The 23,894-nt window shown below is 36.4% G+C and overlaps 1 protein-coding gene across 2 annotated transcripts; it reads right to left on the bottom strand.

Annotated features, from left to right (window-relative positions):
* Nucleotides 1–797: 797 nt before the first annotated feature.
* LOC136807160 (collagen alpha-1(V) chain-like) lies at nucleotides 798–22,197 on the bottom strand. 2 transcript variants are annotated; one of them, XM_067063740.1, is made up of 52 exons: nucleotides 21,658–22,197; nucleotides 19,846–20,375; nucleotides 19,360–19,503; nucleotides 18,905–19,024; nucleotides 18,601–18,654; nucleotides 18,113–18,166; nucleotides 17,891–17,944; nucleotides 17,595–17,648; nucleotides 17,135–17,233; nucleotides 16,858–16,911; nucleotides 15,133–15,177; nucleotides 14,927–14,980; nucleotides 14,705–14,749; nucleotides 14,511–14,564; nucleotides 14,200–14,244; nucleotides 13,770–13,868; nucleotides 13,499–13,552; nucleotides 13,319–13,372; nucleotides 13,038–13,091; nucleotides 12,784–12,837; nucleotides 12,452–12,505; nucleotides 12,220–12,264; nucleotides 11,981–12,034; nucleotides 11,698–11,796; nucleotides 11,458–11,511; nucleotides 11,249–11,302; nucleotides 10,971–11,078; nucleotides 10,514–10,603; nucleotides 10,250–10,357; nucleotides 9,964–10,017; nucleotides 9,085–9,246; nucleotides 8,775–8,828; nucleotides 8,414–8,467; nucleotides 8,142–8,195; nucleotides 7,860–7,913; nucleotides 7,359–7,466; nucleotides 6,483–6,536; nucleotides 6,011–6,064; nucleotides 5,786–5,893; nucleotides 5,612–5,665; nucleotides 5,366–5,473; nucleotides 5,185–5,238; nucleotides 4,928–5,035; nucleotides 4,691–4,744; nucleotides 3,893–4,000; nucleotides 3,444–3,551; nucleotides 3,114–3,149; nucleotides 2,842–2,859; nucleotides 2,159–2,530; nucleotides 1,895–1,960; nucleotides 1,469–1,666; nucleotides 798–1,073 (listed from the first exon to the last, which is right to left on the bottom strand). In XM_067063740.1, exons 1-52 carry the CDS (start codon nucleotides 21,803–21,805, stop codon nucleotides 885–887), a joined length of 4,764 nt encoding a protein of 1,587 aa, XP_066919841.1. In that variant the 5' UTR covers nucleotides 21,806–22,197; the 3' UTR covers nucleotides 798–884. The 2 variants fall into 2 exon arrangements, with proteins under 2 accessions (XP_066919841.1, XP_066919842.1); XM_067063741.1 differs by lacking the exons at nucleotides 18,601–18,654; nucleotides 18,905–19,024; nucleotides 19,360–19,503; nucleotides 19,846–20,375; nucleotides 21,658–22,197 and having other exon boundaries at nucleotides 18,109–18,127.
* Between the last annotated feature and the right edge of the window lie 1,697 nt (nucleotides 22,198–23,894).

Below are 23,894 nucleotides of genomic sequence, written 5' to 3'. Positions count from 1 at the left end.
CTCTTCAATCTCTGTACATAAGGATGTTCCTTGACTTCTCCATCAGCTGATAAAAACAAGCCCTTACGGAGGTGTTGCCATGAATTTTTGTTTAGGAGCGAGAGCGAAAAATTTGACCCTTTCCTTGCGGTGGAAAAAAAATCCTGTTATAGATTTTGCTCTAATAGCTTTTTAATAACGTTTGAGTAACTCAAAACAGGCCTTTAGTGGGCCTTAGTCAAGAAATTTAGTGTGCATATAAGGCCAGAAATTTTGCCATTTATTTTAAAGTATTGTTCGAAATGTTTCCAAAAAAATTTTGTAGCCAGCTTCACTTCTTACTTTTGATTACTGTTTTGAAACTTTATCACTTCTACTTAAAAACATAGAGAGCGGTCGACTGAAACCCATCCGGATATCCTTTTCAGCTTGGAAGGTGAAAGTAATTTGGTTGGGGGACAAGGGATGCTCGATTTATTATTCCCAAATTGGGTACAAACAAAGAACTAGTACGAGGGCAAAGTATACTTTCTTAAAAATCTGATAATTTCTTCCAAGTTTTCGATTTTTAGGGCGATCTAAGAAGAAACTCTTGTAATATAAATATGCGATAGAAATATTTCAAATAAATCTCTAAAAAAACGCTGACAAAGATTTAAAAGTTTGAATGTGATAAATTGCTTGTATCAATGAAAAAGGGTTAATTAGAGGTGATTCTTTTTGTCAGAACTTTATTTTTGTCACTTTTTGTCAAGATTGCAGTTATTTGTCAAGCAGTGTGCGTGTTAAAAAAAATCGGAACAAAAAATGATTCTGCTATTTACAACCGAACCCCTTTAATAACAAAAAAAAATATTATAAAAGATAATGATGATCAATTTTTTAGAATTTAGTTGAGAAAATTTTCATTGAAAACAAACAGGTCCAACATGTAACGTGAAATAAATGGTGTCCGTATCTATAGAATTCAAATTGACATCCAATTGAGAATTGTCTTGGAGAGAAGAAGTGTTCAGTTTGAAATCGGTAATTGGGAGTAAATCCATTCTCTCGTCATCTGTAGACAGCATTGATTCCGATGCGCATTTGTCGTTCTATATAAGAAATAACTTGAATTATTTGTCGCATTTCAGAGACAAGTTACAGACACGACTGGGGGAGAGTGAGTTGCTATCTCCATACCTCAATCTTGTGGCATCATTCAATAAATTCAATACAAATTCAATTTTGTACACTTAGGTATCACCTCATTTGCATACGAATTTCCTAACTTTTTAACTTCCACCTTTTGAGAACAATTTCCATCATATACAAATAATCATATATATCATGTACACAAATTTTTGTCTTAAAGTGCCTTCTTTTAAAACATTTCAAAGGGTTCCGGTACATGTAACACAGTTTGACCTCCTACCCCTCCCTTTAAGCACTTTCTGGTGGTACCAACCATACCCTGATAGTTTTAAAAGAAAGAAAGAGGCTATGTTACCTTGCAATTTCGTTTGAAGCTTTTGACAACTTGTTGATCCAAAAGGTGTGTTTCTGAATTGGCGTGGCTCAAAGCACGGAATGAAATCTTTTCAATATTTATATTACGTTGTGTTTTCAGTTCAACTTTTTGATGCACTGAATCGCTGAGTAACCGTAAGAACTTCAATTGAGATTTACGAACGAATTTATAACCAATCTGAAACAAAAAAAATGAAGGAAAGTCATTCTTGAGGTTTCGGATTTGAGATGTAACACTCGATGAAACGCTTAAGTTATTCATAATAGAGAAATGTAGTACAATGGGGTTGGTTCACAGACCCGGGCCCCACCATTTGAAATTCAAGGGAAAAATTGCAATTCATATTAGAAGATTGTAGCTCATCTCTGTAGTTTATGAGTTTTTAAAAGCATTCTCGAATCTTACCATGAAACCACGCTTTGATCGACTGAACCAATCGTTTTTCTGCATATCGTAAGAAAAATCTTGGTCCTAAAATTCAAAATGACAATATTTATTATTAGATATTGATGCATTTCTTAGATCCACAATCGCTACTGTTCAAAGACAAGCAACGGGACCTCAAGGAATGATTCTAAAAAAACTGAAGTAACGCAACGAAGGTATTCTCAGATTCGAGCTCAACTGAAATAAAAAGCAAGTACAGATTACTGGCAAAACTATCCTTACAGAAGCTGCATTATCATCAGGATAAACACAAGTTTCTCCACCACGAGTAAAATTACAAAACACAAACATTGCGTCACTCGGATTCCCTTGGTTCGGATCGATCCAATAAAACCCATCTTTCAACTTCGGTGAGCATTCCATTAAATCACGGCAATATCGAGATGGGTTATCTTTCTGTCCTGTCGGTGTTTTCATTTGTTCCAGAGCTTCTTTCAGTTTAGCAGCATGTTGACCGAGTTTTTCGAATGTTTGCTCTTCTTCATCGGGACTTCTTCGTTTCCTTCTTCGTTGTTGGTTTTTGTAAGGACTTACTCCTGGTTCTCTCCAATAACCTTCTTGCGGATGCAAACGAATACCAGATAATAATGTGTTCTATGGAATGGACCAATTATAATAATTATAATCATAAAGTAATCGTAAAGATTACCGTGACTTTTTGGATGAAATTCCCGGCAAAAAGCTGCAACAAAGTGATAAACTTTACCGAAGGATTGCAGCTCTTTACCGTGTATTTAAAGTCAATTCCTTAGATTTTTACCCTGTGAATGTCGAAAGTTAGCATTACATTAGCAGGATTGAAGTTGTTTGATGAAAAACAACGAAGAGTAGCAAAGCCAACATTATCTTCTGTTGGTTTTAGAAGAAGAAATAAACATAACAATTGAGGTGTAATCGACACTTACCCATTGTGAATTGGATCCCTGAAATGAAAGTAAGAGTATATTTTAAAGTTATTTTTGACTCCAGTGAATTCTAGATTCCAGGCTGGCAAATTCTTAGTAAGACCAGTATATTGGTACTTGGCGAGGTGACGAATTGCAATCTTTTTCGTACCTTGGAACCAACACTATCGTTCACCGGGCCTAAATAAGTCACCTGTAGGCTCATCTTTTGATTTTAATTAACTTGTTATCAAAAGCATCGTCAGCAATTAGAATAGAAACAGTATACTTACAGGTGGCCCTGGTGGACCTTGAGGACCATCGACACCCTGAAAATTTTTTATGGAAAAAAAGTAAATCAGTAAGTTGAAATAAGTGATAAGTGTGACACCAAAAGAAATTCAATAAGTAATGGAAGTTTTTCATCAAATTATCCCAGGACAGTGGGTGTGCAAGCAGACAGCATGTCCGGCAGTAAAAAACTTTGATCTTATTTTTATAAACTCTAAACTCCCGCACATGACGTTGGTCATGTCATGTCATTTTTTCTTGTATGAACGCTGATCCTCACAGTCAAAGTAGCATTTCTCTTGAATAACTTGAACGGTTGAATTGCTTTTTACCTTGGGTCCTGGTCCTCCCATATTTCCTTGATCTCCTTTACGACCATTCTCACCAGTGATTCCACGTTTTCCAGGAAGTCCATCTTTACCTGGTTCTCCTTTCTGGCCCTGGTAATAAATAAAAGAAGATTAATTAGGCATAGAGGTTCTCTTTGATCCGGTACGGTTACATAACCTTTTGCCATTATAGAAAAAAATATTCGAAATCCACAAAGAATCGACTCTTCTAAATCGAATGTTTTTTACTATAATGGCCGACTTCACGCTCAACTTAGAAAAACTCTTTATAAGATTTGATAAACAAAATCATTCATCAAATTATATTTCTTCATGAGGAAGACAGTTAACACTTGTGAGGAAGAACTCACTAATATGCCTTGGAAAATTCGAGTGAAAATCGTAGTTCTAGAGGCTAGGTATAGAGAAAAAAAGCAGTTAATAAAACATACAGATTTTCCTCGTGGTCCAGGTTGTCCAAACATACCGTCCATACCAGTGGACCCTTTTTCTCCTTTCTTCCCTGATATGCCGGGTTCACCTGGTGGCCCTTTCTCGCCCTGTAAAGAAAAATGACAAGAGCTACACGCTTTTTCTTTTATAAGAATAACTTCTATAAGAATATCAGGGTGAGATTTCGGGTTTAAAACAATAGGCCTATTGTTTAGAACAATAGAAAAATAAGAATAATGCTCACCCTCAACCAAAGTACACTATTCTTATAAAAAAAAGCGTGTATATATTAAGGTTCAAAGTATGATTCAAAATTCATCATGTATGTCTACAATCATGGTCGTAATATTTGAGAAAAAAGGGAAATCCACCGGGAAGTTTTGAAACCACAATCGATTTGTTAGTGCTCTAAAGTAGGTTGGAAGGGTAGAGTTTTAACTCTGAGTTTTAACATGAGACTTAACACTTCGGACCTTAGGATCTGAGGATCCAAAAGTTCAAAAATAGTCCAATAAGGCTCAGAATATAGCCTGGAAGTCTGCCAACCCCTCCCAAATTGAAATATTCGATTAAGTTAAAGAGAAAGCCCGAAATCGACTTTCTCGCCAGAGCTTTAAATCTTGAAAAACGTTAAAATAACCGGAATTCTCATTCTATTTCGACCATGATTGTAGCAAACACACCCCATAAATGAAATGCGCAAGTGACCAGTACCAGTCTATTTAAACTATTACGAGCTTTCGAATTAGGAAAATGGAAGATGATGTACAGTACAGTAACAAGAGACAGAAGCTTACCTGGAATCCACGATTTCCTTTAAGACCAACTTCTCCTTTTCGTCCTGGGAGACCCTTGAAAGAAGATAAAAATTTATAAAAATTATGGATATTAATTGAAATTGACGTTTTTTACCGAATGAACGATTTTTCCTCCTAAACATAGCTGAGTATTTTTTGAGTTTTTGCTCCATAACAGTAGATCTATTGTATTTGAGACCCATACAATAAAATCAAACGAAGAAAGTTTTCACTTACAGCTGTTCCCGGGTTTCCAGCAGGACCAGCCGGTCCAGATACTCCAGCTGGCCCAGTTGGACCTCTTTCTCCTGCGATTCCAGGCTCTCCGGGGTCACCTCGAGGACCCTAAATAAAAGAAGAGTATTGTTAACACAAAACATTTTCATCTTTCAATTTCTCCTTGTGTAGATAGGTATATGGAAAAAGGGTAGAGCGTAGTATATGTAAAAACCATCAATAGTGACAGAAACAACAAAACAATATAACATATTTACCATTGGTCCCATGGCTCCAGGAGGCCCATTTACACCCGGTGGTCCAGCATTTCCCTGTAAGAAGAAAACTTCATTTTGACTTGATGAACAAAACTTAAGACGTACATGTATAACACGAAACCAAGTTTTTTACCGAAAACAACGTTTTACTTTATGCGAAGCCGAATGAAATCTAACTTACGGAAGGACCAGGTTTTCCGATTGGTCCTGATTTTCCATTTTCTCCTTGTGGCCCGGGTGGACCCTTTGGACCACGTTTTCCTTGGCCACCTGGATTACCCATTGGACCCTAGAACGTGAATGAAACAAAATATTAGAAGTTAAATATTAATAAAAAATGATCAATGAAAAACTTTTGACGAAATGTTAAAGACCTAGAAATGTAAAAGCGTAAAAGCTAATGCAAACTTAAAGTTTAGACACTAACCTCGTCTCCTTGTGGTCCTGGCTTTCCATTTTGGCCTGGTTTTCCGTTTGCACCCTGGAACGTGAAAAATCCAAAATGTCATTAGTAACTATTGTTGAAAATTACAAAGTAAGGCAAAACTGTTCATTTTGGTCCATAAGCTACTGGTTAACTAGAAGTAGGAACAAAACTTACATTTGCTCCTGGAAGTCCTGGTGGTCCTTGACCGCCCGATCGACCTGGCCTTCCTTTCTGGCCTCTCGGTCCTGTTGGTCCTCTGGGTCCTACTGAACCTTTTGAGCCCTTAAAATAAGAAATCGTAATTAAAAAATAAATTCAAGTCAAAAAAAAGAAAAAAGATATTATTAAACACAAATAATTTAGAACCACTAGTATTTTAAATTAATTAAGAATTCTAACCTGTGGACCAGGAATTCCTGAAGTTCCTTTTGTTCCTTTCTCTCCTTTTTCACCCTGAAATCAAAGTAATATTCAAACATCTTAATATGAATATGATACTCATAATTAAAGAATCAGGTTTACTGCCTTCAATAATGACTAGAGTGAAGGCGACCCGGCTGAGCTGCGCATACTCTCGTATTACAGAGCCGGTAGTACATTGGAAAATGGGCTAAAATCGTCTTTGGTGATAACAATACCCCGAAGCTTCATCCCCACCGAAAAAAACATTTACTCTATCCTTCATGGATAAACATTGAGCTTTAAATAATAGAATTTGAAGTTCCCAACCATTAAAAAGAGATTTTCCATCATCATCTCCATCAACTCCTCATGTAACCCCCCTCCCAGTAAATTCCCCTGGGGTCAATAAGACAGATATCTATGAATTAAGAAGTATAATATTTTGAATATCAGATAGAAAGATATTTACCTCTGGGCCACTTGGACCAAGTTCTCCTTTGATACCTTTGATCCCGGATTCACCCTAAAAAGATGAGTGAATGGATAAAAAGACTTGAAGTAATGTACTATCTTTAACTAAGAAAATTTAACGTATAAATTTATGAGTGAATAGATCAATATATTGAAATATCAGCCAATATTTGATGGAGCTAAGTTGGTTGAAAAAGTTTGAAGGCTTCGACAGTCAGATCACTACTATGTTATGGGAATACAACGATTAAGACAAAACTTAATGACGATAACTATTATAATAATGATTTGGCATAATCCCGGGGGGGGGGTCACTCGTATGATCTGACCTACGTCATGTGCCGCGCTTAAGGGTGGGGTTTTTCTGAATTCCAAAATGCACTGTAAGGATGTGATTCTGTGAGATTGTACTGCAAGGGTCGAATTTTAAAACAAATTCAAAATAATTGTTAAAAAGAAAGGTTTTTACTTCTCGTTTGTTTGAAAAAGTTTCTATTGTCTGATAATTACAGCTGACAAGAATAATTTTCTCAGTTTTTCTTTGAAACAGAAAATTTCCCAAGCTCCTTCTCTTCACGCAGATTTACAGCTGAGAAATATAGTGCACTATAAGGGTTGGGTAAATTAAGAGAAAATGCACTGAAAGGGTACCTTTTCAGCCATATTGAACTACACTGTAAGGGTACGATTTTGAAAAGCAGATTTTGCGCGGCACATACCGTCGTTTCAAAATCGAGTGGCCCCCCCGGGGGCATAATTTGCTTGGCAAACTCCAAAACTTTTAGACAGTTCTAGAATCGTCTAGCCCAGGGACCACTGTATAAAGTAAATAATAAATAGATAAGAGAACAGTAACAAAACAGTGACAATCTACCTTAACTCCCTGTGCTCCTCGGGGTCCGCTATTTCCAGTCTTCCCACTGGTTCCTTTCTGTCCACGAACTCCAGGTGCTCCAGCAAGTCCTTGTTCCCCTTGTTCGCCCTAAATAATAAGGATTGCATTTATCGTTATAAATAATCTGGTTAATCAAAACCACCGATGGTGGGTTACAGAAAGCAAATCATTCGTTCTTGCCGGCCTTTTGATTGTTGGTATCTTTGATGGTAGGCAGTCATTATCATGTGAAAGTATTTGTTCCATTATGTGTATGTCGTGGAAAATGGTTGGATTGAGGTTCTCATGGAAATATTATACTTAGTGACTTTTCTTACTTTTTTAAAGATATTATCTTTGGCTGTTTAAATTTCATTATGTTTACAACTTGACGAGGTATATTCGTGTGTGTTAATGAACCATTGAAAATATAAGAATATTCCCTGGAAATCTGACATTCATAATAAAAAACAAAATGAAAAAACATTTAATATCGCTTACCCGAGATCCGGGTTTTCCTGGTTCACCGGTTTCTCCATCTTTTCCTGGTAGTCCCTGAAAATTGAAAACAAATCATTTCTAAAGCGAGTTCATAGGTGCGAGAGGGAATCTTAGCATAGCAAGTCATATCATGTCGTTTCACAAATGGAGCCATCTATGACCATACAATAATTCAAGCAATATCATCGACATCAACTGGATAGCTGGTTCCTAGGTGCAAATATAATATTGATCTTTAAATATTAAAAAAAAATTAGTAAATTTCATAGAAGTACTACTTACGATTACTCCTGGAGGTCCTGGCTCTCCTGGGACGCCAACTGGCCCCGTTGGACCCTGGAAGAGGAAAATTTTACAAAGATGAGTAAGTTTTTGAATAATGCTTTAATGTTCTACTCTTTGTTTTAAAGTTGGTTAATAAAGATAGTACCATCATTATGTTTTGGCTTTGTATGGAAAGATAAATTGGCTGAAATCTGTTTTGGGAATTTTTTTTGAGGATCTAGTAAATCGGTTTTTGGGATTTTCATTATCTTTGGATGAAAGGAATATACCTTACTTCCTCTGGGCCCAGCGTCTCCTGGAGGTCCTCTTTCACCTGGTCCTCCCTAAAAGTAGAAAATAAAAGTCAAGTTTTAATTATACCACCAATTTAAAGCTATCGCATCTAAAACTGAAATTTACATTTAGAGGTATAAATAATGTAATGAAGTACGTTTATCGAAATAATAAAAAGAAGAACACTATAAGAATACTACGTCATTACCCCGTAACGGTTTTAGCATTATCATGTAACACCTATATTGCTGTATAACTTGTTTTTTTAACGACTCCAGGTTATACAGAATCTTGTTGGTATGGGCAAGAATTCAAAGGCTTCTAAATGTGAAAGAACCAATTAATAGCAATTCTTACCACTAAACCAGGAACACCTCTAGGCCCTTGTGGTCCTTGTAATCCAGACTCACCCTATAATAAAACGATATGAGTTATTGTAAACATGAAGAATAGTAAATGAATGTTTAGTATCAAGTTGATAATGACACAAGTAAAATAACACAGCCTTCTGCTTAGGGGATGAGCTGGATTTTATGTAAGATACTTTACTGATAGGTTTTAAGAAAGAGTAACAGAACTGTTTTATTAGATACAGGTTAACGACCAACCAAACGAAATGAGAGCTTTTAAAAACTACAAGACACATTCTTAGAAGGTAGATTCTCACCGGTTCACCGCGAATTCCATCTTTTCCTGGAGTCCCTGCGATTCCAATATCTCCTTTTTCTCCATCATTTCCGATTTGTCCTGGAGGTCCTATCAATCCTGGCTTACCACGAACTCCTTTCAAACCTGGTCGACCAGATCTTCCTTGCATTCCTTGCAAACCCTACAATGTTGAAATGGTAAAGAAGTGAAAACAACCATTTCTATATCACAAAGAATACACCCCCTGAGCTTAGGGGGGGGGGCTAAACCATTTTTGCTTAAATGGGGGCTGTATTTTTCAAAAAATACTGGGGGCTAGCTTGCTAGGGGGCTGAGTGTTGTGTAATAGAACTGGGGGCAGAGCTGAGCTGGTTGAAGATATTTAAAAATTATGTTAAAAATCTATGCTGTGGGGAAGGTTTTATCCCTCTTGAAAAAAATTTTTCTTTGATATTTTGGGGGCTATGTTTCTAGAATTTAGCCGGGGGCTATTTTCCTTAGCCCCCCCCCCCTGAAAAATGCTGAGGGCTGGACCCCTCTGAACACTATGTATCACTTTTAGATTTTATTGTAGAGGTTTTACTTTTAGATAATTGTTCCCGTTTCATATCAGACACATATTTCATATCAGGACAGTGTCTTGCTATTGCTATATTATGCTCGTATAACCATGAAATTGTTTTTCTTTTCCTCGTTCTGACCAATCTTGCTCCACATCCGTGTCAATCCAATGTGAAAAAGCTTGTAATTCAAAATCGACGAGTAAGCAAACGATATCACTCTTATTTAAAAACAAAACTTTTAATTGTGATATAATAAACAGGCTTTGATTGAGTCACTGAGACACAACTAAGACAGCGATGTCTTAAACAAATACAAAGGAAAATATCTTACTTACAGTGTTTCCTTTGGAGCCTTGTGGTCCTTTTAAACCTCTTGGCCCTGGTGCACCCTATGATGATATGAAAAAGAAAATTTAATTAAATTCTACTCCAAATTGTCATCTTGCGACAATTCCCGTATCATCATTTTACACCCATATTACTGCATTACACAGATTATAAGCGACTCCGCTCTATCCGATTTCATATAAGTTTAAACGTAAGAAGTAGTTAACAATACAGTTTCAAAAATCTAACCAACAGCAATTAGTAAGTATTAAGAGTATTATTCAATCGGCTTACCTCGCCTCCTGGTCGTCCCATACCACCAGGCCGACCTGGACTTCCAGGGTTTCCACGTAAACCTGGTAATCCTGGAGGTCCTTCGTCACCTTTGGGTCCTCGTGGTCCCTGAAATATAAAGACACCATTAATAAGATTCTGATTAAAAATAGAAGCAAACAGCCGGGGATAACAATACGGACCCAAATTTAAAAAAATTGATGAATGGGTGGTTTATCATGAATCATACTGAAGCAATCAGAAAAATTTCTAAGCATCTCCTACCTCACCACCTATATCTCCTTTGGTACCTCGTTCACCTTGGTCTCCTTTCCCTCCATCTTGACCAGTCTTCCCTGGTAAACCTCTCTCACCCTATGATAGAAAAGATACACTGAAGTGAAATGCGTGAATTATCGTAGATTAATATCACTCAAACAAGAGCGAAATTTTTTTGTCATCTGGTTGACTCAAAAAATAAAACTTTCTCAAAAAGCGGAGCTTGGTTTTACTCAAATAGGTCATAGGAAAGCGTATGATAATATATGATAATAACTAGTACAGGAGATACCCAGTCATGTGTCGAGCATTCCAGGAGTATTCTCGTTAAAACCATCTTTGCTATGGTTTATACTGTATCGTCAGTGAACGATACAGATACGCACTCGATCCATACTTAAATCAGAAGTTTAAACGAACTATAGTCAAAGTTAGAAAAAGTATAGAAGATTTATAAACGTACGGACGGTCCGGGTTTTCCTTGTTCACCTCTGGGGCCTGCACCTCCTAGTTTGCCCTGTCTTCCTGGCAACCCTCTTGTTCCAGGAGGTCCTCGATCACCAGCTGTTCCCTGGAAATCAATACAACAACAAAATTAGCAGCATGAACTTTCCCCTCGTTATTTATAAGTTTAAAAGAGAAGATCTACGAAGTCAATCGACGCCAATTGAGCTTTTCAACGTTCAATAGAGTCACAAAAGATTCAAATACAGTTATACAACAATTCTAATAAGGACCTACCCGAGGACCTGGTAGTCCGTGAGGTCCATTTGGTCCTGGTTTTCCTGGAATGCCCTTGAAAACAAAAAGAACATCATTAATTGAATTTGTAATTGTTGGAGCTAGCTAAAACCTTGACAAAAATATATTGGATAAAAATTATACAAAATTGCTACCCACCCAACATAACACAAAATATCCTGGATAATATGACAAACATAATAACTTACCATATCACCTCTTGGCCCTGGAAAACCAGCTTGACCTTGTGGCCCTGGTGGTCCCTGAAAGTTTATGTAAAAAAATCCCGTTAAAAAGCTTTGTTGATTTTAAACACGATTTCAACACCACACTAAGTGAGAATTCTGAAGTGAGGTTTATTAAACTATTTTTAAGAAGAAAAAAAAATTGGAATTTAATCTATGGATGAGACCAAAGAATGCTAATGTTAAAATAAGAAAGCAATTTACATCTTCACCGGTAGCACCTGGGGCGCCAGGCAAACCAATATATCCAGGTGGTCCTTTTGGCCCAGTGTCACCAGGCTGACCCTCGATCCCTTTGGAACCCTGTAAAATAAAGAACAACAAATCAAATAATTAAATTTTGTGGGAATGACGAATGCAATGACAGATTTTGAGAATAGATTAAAATCCATCTAGATTTATCAGTACAAATTAACTAGCACAGTAAATTTGCCAAATCTAGGTAATAAACGTTAAACTTATAAATAGAGTGGATGAAAAACAATACCTTTGGACCAGAGGTTCCTGGTTTTCCTGGATTGCCTTTTCGTCCAGGTTTTCCCTGAATTTTGAAATAAAGAATCCATCAGTTCAACTAAAATGTCTAGATGTCTAGACCATAAAATCAGCTGGGAACATTAAGACCACAAGGAACACCTTTCAGTTAAGCTAAACCATGTCGAGCATGCAATAATTTAGTTTTGAAAATAATAAAAACTGTCATATTATTTCCTTCAACAAACTCACCCGTGGACCAATCAATCCAGGATGACCGGGAGATCCAGTTTCACCCTAAAATATGCAAAGAAAATATAAGACTTTTGCATATCTTTATATATTACTGTAACTTGAATATAGTACCTCACTTGACTTTATTTCATTAGCTATGGAGCAGTTGACCATCAAATGTCATGTCGTTTATCGTATACAGTTGATGTTTTTAGGGATGATATTATGTGTATTATCCAAGAAAACATACCTTGTCACCTTTGCTTCCTGAATCTCCTGGAGCTCCGTTCTGTCCGCTCTCTCCCTGAAATCAAAAGAAAACAGCTTTAATTTTATAGTTTGGTAGTTGATGAATCATGTGGAATTGTAAGTAACTCTGGCAAATCGTCTCTTCGCAATTAGAGTGCTTCATACTGCTGCAGAGGGAATTACATCATGAAAAGAAAGCCAGTTTGTGTATGCATGACGTATCTTAGAATGAAAGATATGCCATACATACAAAAACTAGCTCCTAGAATATAACCTAATACAAGAAAGTATCCGAGAGTAAACCTTATCTTTTTGTATGATGGATATAATTACCTTGGGACCAGGTGGGCCAGGGTATCCCGGCATGCCAGGGATTCCGCGGTCTCCCTGAAAATAAAATAGAAAGTGATTTAAAATTTCGTGTTGACAAAAATGACACGTAAATTCTTTTTAAAGATGAGCCGTTTAATTTCATTGGAAGATATTATTTGTGTTTTGGTTGCATCTTTATAACAATATCGATGAATTTACAAAAATGTTGAGCGTATCGTTTCAAGATGCTAAGTAGGTAAAGAGACAATGTTTACCTTTACACCAGGTGGACCAGGTGCTCCTTGAACTCCTGCAGAACCATGACGACCCTGGGTAGAGCAAAAGTGCATCATTAGAAAAAATTCGTTTATACGAGGCCATGTTGCGATTTAAAATTAATACTTTACAGGTTCTCCGAAGAAAACAAGATGTTTAAAAGTTTTCTTATTGACAGTTTCATGCCGTCTTGGATGACAATCTTCAGTTGTTATTCACTTTTGAAATCCTAATTCGAAAAAAAATTATTTTATGACCTTTTTATTATGATTGGACTTACCTTTGGTCCTTCTCTACCTTCTGGCCCTCTCGGTCCTCTCGGCCCCACAGGACCCTGAAAATAAGTAAAATGTTATTCATTATAATGAACAAAAGAATAATTTATCGGTCGAAAATGACGTAAGATTAATCTAACCAACAAAAACGTCTGCACATTAGGGGAAATATTTCGAATACTTACGCGGCCTCCCTTCGGACCTTTGCCACCTTTTTCACCAGAAACACCGTTCACGCCCTAAAAGAATAGAAGAAATATTCCATTCTGATGCATAACTTCTAGAATCAGGATGTATAATTTATGTACCTTTTAGAATAGTAATTTTTCTAAAATTAAAACGAGGACAATTCACAGGTTTGTTGTAGACGCAAAAAAGCTGGTTGTTTTGAAGCACTCAGGCTGGAAAGCGACTGCTCGAGCAAAAATTACAATCAAATAGTTTGAAAGTTCTTACAGGGTCGCCTTTAACTCCTTGAGCTCCCGTTGGACCTTTTTCCCCTTTCTTTCCTTTGGGTCCTGGATATCCAGCGATTCCTGGTGGTCCAACAATACCCTAAGAGACGAATGAGGTGAAGAGATAATTAAAATCAATCCTTTGACTGTTTAACTAAATTTTCCTGTTTATTTCATATTTATTAAGAATACCCATTAAGTGGAACTGGCATCATATAAGATCGCTCAATTTTTCGGTCCTGTACCAGTAACTCTGAACCTGGGAGCACCGCAACTCATGTCACCCTGTTCTTTTACTCCGCCCGAATAAAAAAAACAAAGTTGGTTTGTGTACGCACATTTGAATAAAGAACATTTGAAGTTACGGAGCGATGTCAATAAATTTAAAAGATAACTTTCACTTCATTTAAATGTCAGATTAAGATACTTACCCGTTCTCCTTTGTTTCCTTGTGGTCCTTCAGGTCCTGGAAAACCCTGGAAACGTAAGTAAAAATGACATTGAAAATAAGACAACCCCTAAGGTTGTTAGTTTGAGCCTTAAAGCAGCATAAACGATTCGAATTTTTTAGTCATTGTTCTCGGTAAACATTCCATAGTGGCTTTAAAACATTCGATCTTAGGATGAGTTGAGGCCTGGACGAGTTTTACATCAATGTGTACTGGAGCCCCATTTCAATAGTCTATACATCATATAAAGAGGTTTTTCGGACGGAAAAAGTCTCCATAAACGATCATCTTACCGGTGCACCGTCAGAACCACGCAATCCAGGTGGTCCCGGAACTCCTCGGTCTCCCTACAAATAAACGAACAAAATGGAATGTGGAAAAAGATACACATGTGACACATACGTGATACCAACGAATCAGATAATTTATTCATTGTATTGTCATATTAAAAGAAAAATTTTGAAATCGAAGCGATAAGCAAACTTACTTTTTCTCCAGGTAAACCTGTACCACCAGGCGTACCAGGTCCTCCCTAAAAGACAAGAAAACATAGAATGATGTAAAGTGGGTAAAAAAAGAGGTAAAAAGTTATTCAATGCTGCTACAAAAACTTCGCAACTAATTCTGCGTGAGTGAAAGCTCTCATGGACACATAACAATATAAAAAACAAAAGAGGCGAAGACAAATAAATTAATAAAAATTACTTACTCTAGTTCCAGGCAAGCCTATTGGACCAACTGGGCCAGGTGGGCCGATGGGTCCCTAACAATGGAACAGAAAAAATAATTCATTGATAGAAATCATCAGAGAGAAAGGGCATAAAACATAAGTGTATCCTTTACAATTCATTAAGTAATGGGCATCGATAAAATAAAAAAGAAAACTAACAGTAATTTGGCATTACTTGGCCTTACCACTGGACCTCGCTGACCAGGTGGACCTTTGGAGCCACTCGAACCCTGAAAAACAAGAATAAAATATTAACACTTACGTTTTGATTAAATAATTGCCAGTTAGAACAAGTGATACTTTTATGGACCTACCTGGTTATGCATTTAACACATACATAATTGATATCCATGGCTTCACCCCCCCCCTGCTCGCAGGGGGGGGGTTAAAAGGTCTCAGGGCAACTGGTACCTACAAATAGTCTTTGGCCAGGGGCCACCTACTGAGCTAGGGGGGACCTAATTTTTTACATAATGAACTGGGGGCTAAATCCTGATTGAGTACATTTTTTCAAAATTTGTGTGTTTGCAAAAACTTTCTTTAAAAGTATATCTACGATTTCAATTTATTTTTTAGCTTTTTTCGATTTTTGAACTTTTAGGGGCCACCTAGAATATTTTTCCAATAGGGGCCACCTAAATCCTAGGGGTCACCTAAATTCTTAGGGGGGACCTAGGACCTGCTTATAAGCCATGATATCTACGTGAGCATGGCCGTTAAACAATCATTCAGAACACAAATAGTGACGATCTATTAAAATTAGTCGTTTGTTTCTTATAAAAAAACGTTTAGAAACCAAAATTTCATGCTCTAGAAATATTCTTTCATATTCAAGACTTCGTGAGCAAAGAAAACACCTATCTCATCAAAAAATTGAGTAATTTGGCTAAGAACATTGATGTATGCTTATTAATAGTAATAATTAATAATATTCTTATAGATAAAGATGCGATTTTTGAGCTGAAAAATTCTTTTTTTACAAATATCTGCTTGAGCCATCTTTTACCTACTTTCATGCAAAAATCAGAAAAAAACAATGATCCAATATTTCACAAAGTCCAAAAAACCCTTTTTTTAGCCGTTTTTTTAACCCAAAATTTTTTTCTCCAAATATCGAGCTCCGTCACATTCGAGGGTTTATAGTTATGATGCATCTTTGTGCAAAAAATCATAAAGGATGAAAGAGCCAATCTCGAGAAAAGCTAATACCTAAGTAATTGATAGTGTGCTTATAAAAAAATATTGAATTTGGCCAGTTTTTCTATAAAAACGCGCCAAGAAACCAAAATTTCATGTCTAAACACACAAATTCTTCAAAAGTAAGCCCTCATGAGCAAAAAAACATCTCATAAAGTAATTGAGTAATTTGGCTAAGAACATAGATGTATGCTTATTAATAGTGATTCTTATAGATAAACATGCGTTTTTTGAGCCAACAAAATTTTTTTGCAAAAATCTGCTTAAACCATCTTTTACCTATGATGGTACCCTAATTTCATGCAAAAAATCTGAAAAAATTAATGTTCCAATTTTTCACCAAGTCCAAAAAACCCGTTTTTTAGCCGTTTTTTGGCCCAAATTTGCCTAAAAAATTTTGTTCTTCGAAAATTGGGCTCCGTCACATTTTGGCCACCACCATTTTGCACCTTTGTACCAAAAATCAAAAGATTCCTATGATTCAATCTCGAGAAAAGTTGGTAACAGACGAACGGACGGACGGACGGACGAACGAACGAACGAACACAGGTTAATTTATAGGTCCAAAAAGGAAACCGATTGAAAGATTGAATTTAAATGTCTCTAGAGAAATTTAAGAAGATTCTGATATCGTCAAACTTCAGTTTAAAAAGCTATCCCCTGTTAATTTCAGCTTTTAAAAATATCACTGCACTAGGTTTAAATAAACTCACTTGTGGGCCCCTTGGACCAGGTGGACCTTGAAAACCAAGCTCACCAGTTGCACCCTATAATTTGGAAGAAAAAAATGTTGAAAATAAAAAATTAATGACTTTACTGCGCAACAAATTTTTAGGAGTCAAGTTTTTCGGTATGAAAAATGAATCGATCAAAGATAGATAGATAGATATGCCCTCCGAGCTCCGATGCATCGGGCCTCCCTGGACAGAAGTCAAGCACGATAACCACTATACCAATCTCTCGATCAAAGCTAGACAGAGATTTACTCACTTTTTCACCGATAAAGCCACGAGGCCCAGCATCTCCAGGGTCTCCTTTTGGACCCTCTTTTCCTCGTTCACCAAATGGACCTGGTGGACCGACTGGACCCTGAAAGAATAAAAACGAGATATAAAGAAATGCTTCTTTTGAATTCAAAATGTATTAATTATAAGTTGCCCGAAAGACTACGTTAAATTATTTCGCTACATAACTTCCAGTGGTGAATTCTACTCACTAAAAACGGAAAAGTTTTTTCCAATCACAGCTCTAGCCAAACCAATGAATTGTCTTATTAGGAAATTGTTTTGTTCTTCATAACGAATACAGCAATCACAATACGGTAAACACTGATAATTAATGTCATTTAAAATCACAGGAAACTTGTTTGAACTCTTAGCTATTTTCAAGCAAATGAATTCCCCTTGCACTTTCCAATAAACAGGAACAGACAGGAAGCATTTGTACTTACATCGTCACCTTTCGGACCAGGCCTACCAGGCATCCCTGCCATTCCATGAAAACCCTAATGCAAAAGTAAGACAGGATATTATTTAAAGACAAGTTGACGCCTTGAACCGATCACTACGAGTTCGAATGTTGTTTTCAACAAAATTCCACTCATGATTCTAAAGTATGAACTTAAAATAATCAAATTTGAATATTTTTCCAAATTCTAATTGGTCTAAATTCTGAATTGTAGTCTAAAGACTTTTAAAAGTTAAGCAAATATACATTTAATACCGAATGCTATGAAGGAGTACTTACTCGTTCGCCAGGTGGACCAGGTTGTCCTGGTGCTCCATGGTCTCCCTTACGTCCCTGCAAAGAGCAGCAAAAAATAAATTACAAAAAATTTGGAGATCGATAAAGAGCTTGCTGATTTTCGTCGCAGTTCTGATCGACAAAATTCTTTTGGAAATAAACACAAATACATTTGAATGAGTGAATCTTTAATTTTGTAAATGAAAAAGTAAATAATATACCTACTCTTGGTCCGGGCTCTCCTCGTTCACCAACTGGCCCTCTTTTACCAAGATAACCCTGACATGATAAAAAACATTAACACGTTTAATGGAAGAAACGAACAAATGAATTGAACGAAAGAACGATTAAAGGAGTGAAAGAAAAAGCAAAGGAAAGAGCAGACACCAAACCCACTGAAAAATTTTCCCTCCCCGCTGGCAAAAACACCCTACAATATCAGCCCCCCTGGGAAATTGACTCTGATTTCATCCATATTTGAAACTCAATGGAAAATTCACACTCCAAAACCATCCCTCCCCACTGAAGTTTTTGAGTTGGAAAAAATTTTCTATCCCCATTTGGAATATGATTGAAGTTTTATTTTCACTGAGGGAGATTGTTCTACCGGGACACTGATGCAGGGGTGTAAAAAAGCATTGAATGAGAATTTCACACCTTCGATAATACCTTTGAGTAGAAGGTATACGTAACAGAAGGAAAATTGTGTTTACCCTTGGTCCTTTTATTCCTTTTTCTCCACGTTCACCTTGATCACCTCTGGGTCCCTGAAAAAAATAAGAGAAATAACATTAGTTTTAGATTCATTTGCTTCTTCATAATAAAGAAAAAAAGAAAGAGAACTTGACGTCTGAAAAATGACTGGATTCAAGCATCATGAATCTTGGTTTTCCGTTGGTTGATCATCAAATGGATTTGTTTTAAATCGATCTAATGGGGGAAGCCGAGAGCCAACCTTTAAATACAGACAATTAACTAAAGTATCGAAAAATTTGACGTTCATTAAGATTTGCTTACAACAACAGTTTTCTTTGTGATTTTCCTTTTGGTTTTATCACCGCCACCGCCTTTTGTTTTACCGCCCGTCGTTTGAGTTGGTTTGATAACGGTTTGTGTTGTAGTAGGTAGTTTCGCACTCTAAAATAGCATTCAATAATTATTACTATTTGAAAGATTACACCAATTTCTCATTATTCAATAATTTGAGATTTTGGTTTGACGATACAAAACACGGTCCTGAAAATCCACCATTTTTGACCCAAATATGAAACAAGCTTCAAAATAGAAAATATTAAATTTTGAAAAATAATATCTTTAGATAAGTTGTCAGGCATTACAAGATGAGATTGTGTTTTTATAAGATACTTTAATAGTTGGTCATTTGAAGTAATAAAAATGACGCGTTCTTTAGAAAAAGTAACAAAATTGTTTTATTACATCCCAACATTACTCAAAGCCTTAGTCATCATTACTTTATCGCTGACGTCAGGAGGGATGAGAGTTGGTTCCAACCCTTTTTCGTTGAGAATGGGCGTGTTACAACCAGGAAGTCTTTCATCGCAATACGTTTCCGCTGATTCTTCGTCAAACGTAAACAAAAGATCTTGAAGTGCTCCCTGTAAGATGAAACACGGAGATAAATCAAGATACATTGTTTTAACGGTCAATTCAAAACGTTTTTTTAACGTTAATAGTACTATGGACCTTAGACGTTGTTTTCCCAATATCGATAGTGCAATTTTTTTCTTTTAGACTCTGAAAACTTTTCTGGCAATATCTGGAAAATAACCAGTTAGGAGGAGAAAGTATGAATGGTTTGATAGAGAGTGCCTTCTTTCGTAAAGAGTAAGAGAGAATTTCTTTTTCGTCAAAAGTTTTGAACTCCTGTTTTGATTTAACATAAGGATTAGAACAAGGTGGCTTAGAGTCATATTAAGTAATTAGCTTGAGCTACTCACCACAAAGCCTGGGCCTGAGTTATTTCCAGCTTGCTCACCGAAAGTCAAAGCGATCTTATCATTAATAGAAATGCTGAACATTTGCTTCAAACTTTTCTGCTCCACCAAAACACAATCTACGAAAAACGAAAGTCGGTTTTCACGGACACCGACCGATAAACGATGCCATTTTCCATCCTTCACATTGATGTCGAAATCAAATTCCTCAGAGGGTTTGTTATTCGCTTTATAAATGATTTTTAAGTTCGAGCTGATTTCTAATGCAAATGTATTTCCATTATAAGTCAATTTGGTTAGCCTGACGTCATCAGCTGTTGATGAAAGTTTGAAAGTAGTCATTAGGGAAATTCCCTTTGAAGAAAATCTTTGATCCAGATCTTTTGAGTAACTAAAAGGTAGTTCTGTTTCAAGAGCTTCATCTCCGTTGAATTTTCCATTCGATTTCGGACGGTTCGGACAAAAACCAGGTGCTTTTTGGAAAGTGTCAGGAAAGCTTGCCAAATCAAGGGCAGTCAAAACATCCAAGGATTCTAAAAACGAGACAAATAAAGCTTACTATTTTGACAATAAAACGATTTCAAGTGAAGTTCAGGCGTCATTCAGGTTGATGAATCCTGTCGCCTGAGGGTTCATTGGAAATGCAATGTTTTTGATTTATTGTTATCAATATGGCGACATTAATATTGAGGTCAAAGACCTTAAACATAAGAGATGCAACGGGATGCAGCTTTCACCATTTGACATTAAACATAAGATACGTTTCTAAGGCATAACAAAAGTTTGAAGAAAGTTTGTTTATTTTAATTTCAACCGCAAGTTAAACATTTAAAGGGTACAAAGGCTCGATGACATGTCTGCCATGAGAAAAACTTCGTAGCTCCCGGCTGAGTCAACTGCTAAAATATTATTGTATCACTTGATGAATCTTATTCAAAATATTTTTGATATCTCTCAGAGCCTAGGAAGTAAATACCAAACAGTAGCATGTCCAAGGAAATCCAAAAATCCGTGAAAATTCTCAAAAGCTTATAGAATTGGGGATTTGCTCGAGTTTCGTGTTAAGGAGTTCCTGAATTTTGTCAAAAGTACTCATAATATTATAAGGTAAGAAAAAAAAACGAGTAATGTTTATATTACTAAAAACCAACTTATCAAAACAATCTAGATGCTTTATTAATATCTTATGTCTCAATTTTTAAGGATAACAGGGAAGTATGGGGAGTTCACTTCCTAAAAACGGGACACAGTAAGACCGTGATGTTGCGACACACACAAGATCTAAAAACTTGTTTATGGTTGTTTTTATAAATGACTTGGACAAATATAAGATGAGTGATTATTTTTCGAGAGATGGGTGAGTGAGGGAATGTTATGGAGAAAAAAATGCGCCTTCTTTTAAAATGTTGTTACAAGGTTATAAATCAGGATATGATGAAAAGCAAAAGAGTGACGGAGGGAGATTTCGACTCAGTGTTTTGGTGGGCTTTCAACAACATCATGATTTTTTTCACAGTTTAAAGGAAAAGCCCTAACTGTATAATGTCCTGTTCCCCAAGAGCCGAAAAACGTGTCATATTTTAAAAGTTGGTAACTTAAGAATTATAAGTGAGAAAAGAAAACTCATTTTCTACACGTAACAACTAACATTCCTTAGAAAACCAAATGTTATGGAGTGTCAGGCGAGTTATAAAAAAGCCTCTTTTTAAAGACAAATTACATCACCCTCTTTTAACGGAGAAGACTAAAATAAAAACGTTATGGAAGAAAATTTGTAGTCCATCAAAGAATTCACAAAAATGCATGATAACGTACCAGCGTTAGCGGTATTATGTCCAACCCATTGAATAAGCAACAAAATAAGCGCAATGTAACATGATGAACCGTTACTACTCCTTCCTCGTTGCCATGACAATAAAAAAGGTAACAAGTTTTTAGCACGATTGAAGTACCATAAAAGCATTACGACACAACAAAATATATACGATTTTTCTTCGTCATCAAATCACAGCCAACCAGCCAATCAGAACATGTTATAAATACGGTGCGATTTCTCTTATCATAAAAAGTCACTCCAACTCTTCGTAGTCCTTGCTTTTTTAAAGTTGTGCCCTTTTACTCTCACACGATGCTAAGAGTAAAACTGGCACACTGAAGAAGCTATCTCTTTGCAGCAAGACAAGTGAGTAGCGTGGCCCCTACTTTTTTCCCTTTTAATTGACCATCCGAAGGTTGCGGCAAAAAAATGCTGTCAGCCCGCTACTCTCTTAAAAACCAAACAAAGAAACACTTTGCTGTTGACAATGTTTTTTTTTTAAAATCTGATTTGAATCGCGTCATATTCAATGAAAAGAGAAAGGCTGTCATTTCAACAGCTTTTTTTTTTTTACTTTTTAACCTCACTGCTCAAAACACAACACCAAGACAACCAAAACAATGAACTTTTAATTTATGCAAAAATATGAGACAATGGGTGTTTTGTTTCCTTTCTAAAGCTCTTTGTTGTTAAACTCAATAGCAACGGTGTAATAATTTCAGACATATTTCCGGCGAACTTTTTTTCTGACAAAAGATTTTGATCCCTCAACAAGCTCAAGATAGATATCCCTCTTCGTATATCAAACACTAAAAGATTTAGGTCTTGACACTTGTTTTAGGGTTCCTACAATTTTGTTATTTGTGTGCGAAGAGGGTTAATTGATTTCAAAGCTATATTGTTTGCAGGACCCTCGTTTGAGGCTTGCAAACTTTCCGCCTTTACATAATCTCCTGCCCCTAAGGATTGAACGGGAAAACTATTGCGTTTTAGCCTTAAATACTGGATTCGATTCTTTTAAAGTCTAAGAGATATACTGGGAATCGTTTTCCACATTTTACCAAGCCGTTTTTTGAGCGCTTATACCCTGATTCCCAATGGTGATTTGTGGCCGTAAAACAATGCAATGGTCAATAAATACATTTTGCAGAATTTTGGTAGACAGAATAATGTAGACATTCAAGTTTCATCATGCTATGTTTTAAAAACATCGAAAGTATTCACAGAGCGATATCTAATGATTGTCGGCATTTTTCACAGTTTAGAACAACACCAAGGTTAATCTTTCCTCTCCGTTTGACACAGTCATAGTATAAATAGTTCCAAATAAACTATTTGTCGATGAACCAACAATTTGACATTCACCCACGGATACGCAAAAAATCGAACGTGACTGTTTGGAAATTCGGGTAGAACGCAACATGGAAGACAGTCCATAGTTCCTCCTCTTTCGTTAAGTATTTAACAAAATTCACTCACTGGCTATAACGCTAGATCGGCTATTCCGCTACGTCACGCCCAAACTGGGAACTACCAATATGGACCAAGCAGCGCAGAGAACCATATGTAATTCAAGGCCACTTATTTAACACGGACGCAGATACAAAAGATCTTCTTATTATTCATGATATGCAACACTGAGAGTCTTCTGAGAATTTTCAAAAATTTCCACCAAATACGTCACTTAATAATAGAAAATTTTAAAAGTTCTCAGAAGTGGTGCATATCATGAATTGAATTCAGGTCATGTTGAGTTGCTAATATGTTTATGAGTGGAAGGGTATTCCTACCGACGTGATAGTTGCATATTCTAACCGTTTTGGCCATATTTACCGGTAACTCTGTGTTCGCATCTGAACAAAGCCGTAGCATTTCGGCGATGTTAGTGATGTTACTTCAAACAAGCAGAGAGAAAAAGCTTGAAAATACTGAGTAATGTCACCATCTCAGATACAGTGTCTGGCATATTGAGCTAGTGATTTTATAAGTTTATCTATATCAGAGTTGCATAGTTGCATAGTTTTTTGAAGAATATTCCAGTATACCATGTTCCAAGGTATTCTAAGGTGTACTTCCTTATTTATTTAGACTCCTTAGGGGTCCTAGGCTGGATCAGCAAGAAATGTAACGAATGTGAAATAATATATCTAACATTACGGAAGAACGAAACGAACAGGTCAAATTTCAAGTCGTCCAATCTGGGAACATAAAAGATTAAAAATGAATCCTCTGAACC

This window comes from Clytia hemisphaerica, unplaced genomic scaffold, assembly GCF_902728285.1.
Source record: "Clytia hemisphaerica strain Z4C2 unplaced genomic scaffold, Clytia hemisphaerica genome assembly, whole genome shotgun sequence".
NCBI lineage: Eukaryota > Metazoa > Cnidaria > Hydrozoa > Leptothecata > Clytiidae > Clytia > Clytia hemisphaerica.
The sequence above is the reverse complement of the archived record's forward strand: the minus strand, read 5'-3'. Positions and strand labels throughout refer to the sequence as shown.

What these genes read in the sequence shown, in the direction of transcription:
- LOC136807160 (XM_067063740.1), bottom strand. Translation starts at nt 21,805, where the DNA reads ATGCTTTTATGGTACTTCAATCGTGCTAAAAACTTGTTACCTTTTTTA. An exon ending in GTGGCTTTATCGGTGAAAAA is followed by an intron (nt 16,912 to 17,134) that starts GTGAGTAAATCT and finishes TCCAAATTATAG; the next exon opens with GGTGCAACTGGTGAGCTTGG. An exon ending in CAGGACTTCCAGGAGCAAAT is followed by an intron (nt 5,666 to 5,785) that starts GTAAGTTTTGTT and finishes TTCACGTTCCAG; the next exon opens with GGTGCAAACGGAAAACCAGG.